General features: G+C 41.3%; 1 protein-coding gene across 1 annotated transcript in view; it reads left to right on the top strand.

Annotated features, from left to right (window-relative positions):
• The window catches only part of LOC100549160 (cytochrome P450 4V2), a 12,557-nt gene continuing 4,653 nt past the window's right edge, over positions 1–7,904 (top strand). Inside the window, exons 1-6 of the mRNA XM_003205775.4 lie at positions 1–335; positions 2,532–2,644; positions 3,962–4,047; positions 5,739–5,929; positions 6,338–6,407; positions 6,758–6,884. Of these exons, the coding sequence (XP_003205823.1) occupies positions 119–335; positions 2,532–2,644; positions 3,962–4,047; positions 5,739–5,929; positions 6,338–6,407; positions 6,758–6,884 (804 nt within the window). The 5' untranslated portion in view covers positions 1–118. The remainder of the gene's footprint in view (positions 336–2,531; positions 2,645–3,961; positions 4,048–5,738; positions 5,930–6,337; positions 6,408–6,757; positions 6,885–7,904) is intronic.

Genomic DNA, 7,904 nt, shown 5'->3' on the forward strand with positions numbered 1-7,904 from the left:
AGATCTAGGCTCTCTGCTCATTACCAAGTGGCAGCAGTGAGAGTAAGCAGTGCCAGCTGGGCCTGGCTCAGGGGCCAAAGCTGCTAGCAGGGAACAAGGCTTGGGCTGGAGCAGGGAGATGGCAATGGAGATCATGCTAGGGACCACAGAGGGAATGCAGCTGCTGCCCTGGGTGGCTGGAGCCATCACCCTGCTGCTGACAGTGGTGACTGTACGCTCCTTACCCTCCTTGCTGAACTACTGGTGGTGGTGGCGAGTGATGAAGCCCATCCCAGGAATCAGCCCATGCTACCCCTTTGTGGGAAATGCTCTCCTGTTGGAGCGGAAAGGAGAAGGTAAGGATGGCTTACCTGCTAGTTATGGGGTCTTGGCATCGTGTGGGGCTTGGTGCAGGAATCAGCCTTGGAGAGGTGGGTGGGTGGCCAAGTCGTGGCTGGCGGCAGGTGGCAGGATATGCCACTGCCTATAGGTATCTCTTGGACTGTGGACTCCTACAGAGGAAAACTGAGAAATAAACAGTGGAGGAGAGAAACAAAATGTTATAGATGTGGTATTACTATTAGTGAAAGATTAGTTGGAGATTGAATCTAATAGTGGTTTTCAGGTACTAGTGCTAGACTTGGGACTCTTTCTTGCTCTTAGAGATAGGGAGTGAAAATGCTGTCGAACATATTTTTGCAGGAAGTGCGCTGGGCTGTCTCCACAGGAAGTACTGTTTCCTAACACAGACCACCGTATCCATAGCACAGCTCACATCTGTAATCCAAACAGAGCTTTTGGCTTGAGAAGCAGAAGTACTTCAACAACATTGTTTTTTCCTTAGTGAGAAAGTGCAAGGGAATTCCAGCAAGCTAAACTACTAGGTTGTTTTCAGATTTAGCTCTCCATTAGGTTTCTGCATTTGATTCAAAATAACTTATTATTTGCAAAAATAATATTTTTTTTTACTGTACCTGTGTTGATCAGTAGTGCCTTCTTTCAGCCAGATTCTTGAGGGACCACAAATGCAAAGAGTTCCCTTTCTATTAGATACCCTGTCTTGCAGAGGAGAACAATTCTTTCCCGAGGAGTTCCTCTGATGTGAAAACTTCTCCAGCTGTGTTGGCAGTGCAACAGTAGTTTCTTCTGGGTGTGTCTATGTGTGTCAACCTGCTCTGTGCACTCACATTCCTGGCTCTGTTAGGTACGATGCAAAAAGAGAGTCATGGGGAGTGCATGGAAGTAATGAGAACAAGCATAGCATGGATTTACACATTGTTCAGTGCTGACACAGAGATGTTTCCTCTGCCCTTTCACAATGTGTACCCTTGCATCCTGTGGAAACATAATGGTTCCTCTATATACAACCTTGCTTCTCCTACATACAGAAATGAGAGACCTTAGTTGGAAGTGAGCAGGATCAGAATGTAGTGCCATTAGAACTTTGCTTAAGGCTAGGGAATTCTGTATTTGGGTATCTATCGGGAAAACAATCATTATGTTTTGGGACCTTTGACTTTTGAACTCTACATAGGCACTGGGAGGAGGTAATTTGTTTTTTAATCTGGTTTGTGAAAGGGCAAAGACAGATTTAATCCTTAGACATCTTGATAGCAGCCACCTCCTCCAGAACTCCAGAGCCAGCCTGATTGCCTTCTGTGATGAGATAATGGGACCTGTGAGCAAGGAAAGAACATAGACACCGTGTAATTGGGTTCAGCAAGGTCTTTGATATCATATCCCATGCTTCTGTACAGCTGAACTAGAAAGATATTGGTTGAGCGGATAACAAGATGGGTGGAGTACTGACTGTTTTACTACTATGAAATCCAACTGGCAGCTGTGCAGTGGTGCAATCTCTCATGTGATTCATAGCATAGATGATCATATGAGCATTTGTGCCCTTAGAGACAAGGGCATCTGAACTGCTAAGTCCACGTCTTTGTAAACAGCCATTTATCTTTCAGTAATGTTTCTAAAATGACAAGAGTTGTTTAATCCCTTGATAGCCTGCTTTTAAAGTCCTCTGCCATTATCAGCTACTAAACATTTTGAGAGCGTTCCTGCACAATGCCCTGCCATTACTGTGTGCTGTGTCACTTGTGTGTGTATCACAATTGTACCATCTGTGGAAGAAGTATCAGATGGGAAAAGGCTTGGAGCAATACTTGGGAAGTAATGTCTTGATGCAGCATTTTGGCTAGTTCCAAGCAAACAATATGTAAATTTTGATGGCGTTAACGTGGTTCAAAGTTACAATGCTTTTATTATAGTGCAGCAAACCTATTCTACAGTGCTCTGAAATAGCTTAAGTCAAACTATCTTGTCTACAGTTTGGTGAGATTTCTCCAGAATACAGAGCCTTTGAGAGCGTGGCCATAAAGAAGTGCTCCTGTGAGCACTACTAGACAGGAGAAAAATATTCTGTTTGGTCATCGTAGTGAGATAAAACTATAGCAAAAACATAATTACAGAGCATAAGATGAGAAACTTCATCACAAGAGTCTTTCTTCTCCAACAAAAGAACACTTAATCTGCTTTTTCAATTTTAGGTTTTTTTAAACAACTACAACAATACGCTGATGAGTTCAGGAAAATGCCAATGTTCAAAATCTGGTTAGGTCCACTGCCTGTCACGGTATTGTTCCATTCTGATACTGTGGAGGTGAGTGTGCTTTTTATCAGTTTTACTATCATGCAAATCAAGCTCAAGCTGTTAGTTTCTATTCTCTCAGTGTAATTTTTGCAAAAAATGGCTTGAACTGATTTAACTTGAGGCTTTCCTCTGATCCTATGCAAAAGAAAAGCTGAAAACATAAGAACATAAGCCTAATCTTGGAAGAATTCAATGCTGAAGATGAATCAGCAAATGAAAACATCTAATTAATTTGTTTTGTACAAAGAACGTCCCCCTTCCCCCCCCTTAGTCTTGTTTTCATGTGTGGAAGCTTCTGTTCCAAAGATCAGAACTGGCAAGTTCATAGCAGGGAAGTCTGGGCCACTGAAATAGATGTAAAGCATTATGAAATGCTATTTGGAGTGGTTATATCTATTTGACTTTTGCATGAGAATTGATGAGTCTGTTTTGATGTCATGAAATGTAGCTGTTAGTTTAGCTATGGATAATGATAACCCTTGAGCTGGGAAGATGGAGTTGTTTCCTTGCCGTGATACACAGTTTCCATTGAAACTGGGTGGTAACATCACATGGATGACAACGGTGGGCAGAAGTGTAAGGCAAGATGGGGAACAAAGATTTGGTGTGCAAAAGATGACTGAAGGGAAAAAATCCAGAATATGCCACTTGTATCAGCTTGTGCTGAAATAGTACACATTTTATGAGTAAATGTTAAGTTTCACCCTATCGTCTGATGACATTGTTTAGTGCTGTTTTGGTTATTTATGAAAGTATTGAAAAATATATGTCTGTTTAGGGACTGCTAGTTGTTAAGCTGATCACTCTATGATTTCTATGTGGTATTACACAGAATTGTAGGGGTTGAAAGGGACCTCCAGAGATCATCGAGTTCAACTCCCTTGCCAAAACAGGTATTATTGGAGATGAAGGGGTAATATATTTTTCTTGCTGAAAAACACCCTTGCAGATGCCAATTTTTCTGCAAAGAAATGATACTTCCTTTGAATTTGGTTGAGGTTGGCAACCACTGGGTTTCTCTGAGCTCTGCTGATGACTTTAGGGATTTTTTATTTTATTTTTATTTATTTATTTATTGAGAAAGATAAGTGGAGTGGAGGTAGTAGGCTCTGAGTATTTCACTATTTCTTGGGATTGAGATATTTATGGAAAGACTCGAAGGTGTAAATTTTGTGCTTCCCCTGAGTACCAGTTGGTGCATTTGCCTTTTCCCGAGGCTCAGGGCATCTTCATGGACGAACTGAAGCTATGTGATGTAATCTTTGCTGAAGATACCTCTTCATCTAACAAGTAACATTTTTTTGCCCTCCTCTCATTTTCTGACAGGTTATTCTGACCAGTTCGAAGCACATACAAAAATCATTCCTGTACAGATTTCTGCACCCGTGGCTGGGGACTGGACTTCTGACAAGGTATAGTAAAATACAGATTTGATTCATTATTGCCACCTTAAAATTTGGAGGCTATATGGTAGGAAGAGTGCTTAGTGGCAGGAATGTTGTATGCATCTCTGGACAGGTATAGATAGTAGCTCTAGAAATCTTATTTGTTGTGACAGTCTTGGCTACACTTAAGCTGCTAATGTCTGATAAAAATAGTTTGGTGTTACATATTTCTCAGTAAATCTGACAGTTGATACTTTTTTGTCCAGAATCTTCAAGCAATCTGTGTTTTGAAAAGTTGTATCCCATGGAAAGTGGTGTCCTCTAGTTTGCTGTGCTACATGTTCAGTGTTTTGACTGTTATGTCAGATAGGATTACTGCAGCAGCACTGTCTGTGTACTGCTTACTTTAGCAGATGAAATTGCAGACTTTCTTGAGGTTGGTGATGCTTTGGAGTGTAAAGAGAGTATCTGTACCCAATACTTTTTCCTTCATGGAATGGAGACTTATAAGAAGTGATCCTGGCTCAGAGTGCAGGCAAGGACTGGAAAGAGAAAAGAGCAGTGCTGTAAGACTTTTGTGTTCGACAGTCTTTGACAGGGTTGAGGAAAGTTTTTGATTTGGATAATGCAGATATTCATTCACCAGAGCAAGGCAAATATAGTCCGACATACAAGTATGATGCCTCTATGCCTCTTCTTTGTACATCAAATTCCTCCTATTAGCACTGGAGCTTTGTTGCCTATTTTGAGCTCTTAGTGAACTTTTCCTGCTTCTTGATGGGACCATAGTGTTTTAAAAGCCAGCTGTGATTGTGTGGTGTAGAAGATGCAAGCATATGTGGGAGGATGAGAAGTGCCATTTTACCTGTATTTTGTTTGTGTCCCTTACACAAGAGAGGTAGTAATCAACAGCAAAGAGCAGAGTTGAGGTTTCTGGGTGTATGTGTGGCAAATGCTCCCAAAAGCTGGTTGTTTTGTCTCCAGATAGACTTTGAGGGATATTTTTACTTCCTTGAGCTTACAAAATATAGAAATATTCTACTCTTTTAATGTTACATTTATTCTGCTGGCTAAGAACAGTTCAGGAAGACAGCAAGCTAAGCTGGCCCAATGGCAGGTTAACTGGAGAACTGTTGTGATGATTTGCTCTGTAAGAAGAGCATCCATTTGTGTGCTGATGGGACACCTGATTCAGAAAAATGAAGAAGAACCTCTGAAAGCAAGTACCACCACCTGTGATCTTTCACAGAACTTGTAGGTACTTTGTAGACAAATTTTGAGGCAGTTGTTCATTGGCATGATATCCTCAGCCTTCATTTCCAAGATAGTCAGCAAATGGGCAAGGACAGATGATGATCCACAGATGCAATGTGAGTTAGGCCTTAATGTTGAATAGTTGGTTTGTCCTATAAGTAGATTCTGCTCACTCTCTCTGAACCTGTGCACTAAGTGACTGTGTGGCTGCATTGCTTGAAGAACTGTTGATAACTTCTTTTGTTGATAGCAGATACGGAAATGGCAGTTTGTGCTTCACAGAGAGCTGAAGCAAGAAATGTTTTCCACATGCTCCTCCTGGTGAGCGTAATAGAGATGTTGAAGAGTCAGCCACAGTATGCCCACCTACGAAGTTGTTCCTGGTGGCAGTTTTTAGTATGTGTTTCCTGTAATAGTGAGGAGTTGGAGATTCAGCCTTTCCCTCTCCCCTGTCACTTTTGCAGCACTGGAGACAAGTGGCGGTCACGGAGGAAGATGATAACTCCCACGTTCCACTTCGCAATCTTAAACTACTTTCTAGAGGTTATGAATGAACAAGGGGGAATTTTGTTGGAGAAACTTGAGAAGCATGTTGACAAGGAACCATTTAATATCTTTATAGACATCACTCTGTGTGCCCTTGATATTATCTGTGGTAAGTTCTCTTCAGTTCTTGTGGTGGGGCTGTGAATGATGCAGATGCTCATGAGTATAGTGGTACTGCAGTGTGAGAGGAGATGAATGTCTCTGCTTATTGTGTGCAAGATCATCCTTTCTCCCAGAGTCCATGTAATGAGCCATTGATCAGGTGAGCACTGACCTGAGCTTGTGGGATGAGCAGGGCAGACGAGGAATCTGCAGCAAGGTTTTGCTGAGGAGCAGGGTTTCTGTGCACAGAAACATAGATCAAGGTTGTTATCTGGAAAGGGTTGGTTGTATGTATTTACTTGTCAGATCGACAGTGTGGTGACAATCAGAGGCTGGGAGCAATATTAACACTGTGTACTAGGGACTCTGCATTCCACTTTGAACTTGTGAAACAGTGATAATTTCTTCCTTCTAGAAACTGCGATGGGCAGGAATGTGGGTGCTCAGGACAATAAGGATTCTGAGTACGTTCGTGCAGTCTATAGGTAAGTAGAGATTCTTTCTTCACTACTTTGTAATTAGGTTGGAATTGTTGCTGCCAGTGTTACTTAATTTGCTCTGTGAGCCAGGAGTGCAGATGAGGGTGATACAAGTGGAGTTAGAAAGCAAAGAAGGCTAGGAAAATCCTGAAGTTCTTCTATCGTGAGTACATGCAGTGGGAGGCTGAGGTTGCAAAGAAGTGTCAGCTGCCATTCAGTTAATCTGTGGTATTGGAGGTAATTCCTCCTCTGAGGCTCTGTGTCCAAATGTACGTGCATTTTTTGATTCTTGAAAAAGTGCTGTGAATATAATTTTTGTTGACAAATGTTACATGATGTATTTTTTTTGCCCTTAGGATGAGTGATCTGATCCAACAGCGGCAGAAGAGCCCTTGGCTTTGGCATGATCTTTTGTATGTTCTGTTCAAGGAAGGAAGAGAGCATGAGAGGAATCTTAAGATTCTGCACAATTTTACAGATACAGTATGGCCTCTTTTTCTTTTTTAATATTACATTTTATTTGATGGAGAGGTTTTGCACTTGGTAGATATCTTCCAAATAGGAGATGAATTCAACACTCCTGATATACATTTATTAGAACTATTGCTCTGTGATGCTGAGGAATACCCTGAAAAAAAGACAGTACCTGACTTTTCTGTCAGGTGGTCTCAGTTTTGAGCAAGGGAGTGCACTACTCCAAAGGAATAGTGCAATCTGCCCTTTTGAGCAGAACTGCTGAAATAATACATCCAGGCACCCACATCAACAGTAAGGCACTTTGGTGTGGAAATTATTGAGCATACATTACTAGCTTTGTATAAAATGTAGTCTTATTTCACTGTTTTAGGCTGTGAAAATAACACCCATTTCTCCCATTGAGTAGCACTTGTGCTGTTTTTGCCAAAGGCTGCCCTCCCAAGCCCATTGTTAAGATGTTACCAGGAGGCTGTTTTCCTGGAAATGGGTGTATATAACCCTGCAATGTCAAGGTGTCAGGTTCCTATAGCAAATGAAACAGTCCCAGAAATGTTAATACCTCCAATGAGCTGTACTGGCTATGTACAGCTACGCTGTATAGAGAAATGGGCATCCCTATCATGCTGGGTTCTGTCAGAGTGAAACTCTAATGAGAGTTGTTTTTAAGTAGCTCAGGTTGTATTTTGCTTATTCTTACTGGAAATTACAGCAGTGAAGGATGTGAGGAAAGGACTTGAGGTAATAATATTGCTGTCCTCTCATGTTGGACTGATGCATTAGATATAAGAAGTGAAATATTAGTAGAAGATGACAAAGGAAGTGAAAATAATAATATCACTTAGTGTCGGTGCTGACTGAAAGCAGAGATAAATAATTTTGAGTGTATGTTTAGTGTGGGAAACAATGGGTGTGTAATTGTATTTTTCCACATCCAGTGCTTGTTCTGAACAGATTTATGTACTTCACAGCTCCTTTTCTTGTGTTTTTCCCTCTTGCCAATTCTTTTCCCCCCCCTCTTGTTGATTT

Source organism: Meleagris gallopavo, chromosome 4 (assembly GCF_000146605.3).
Source record: "Meleagris gallopavo isolate NT-WF06-2002-E0010 breed Aviagen turkey brand Nicholas breeding stock chromosome 4, Turkey_5.1, whole genome shotgun sequence".
Lineage (NCBI taxonomy): Eukaryota > Metazoa > Chordata > Aves > Galliformes > Phasianidae > Meleagris > Meleagris gallopavo.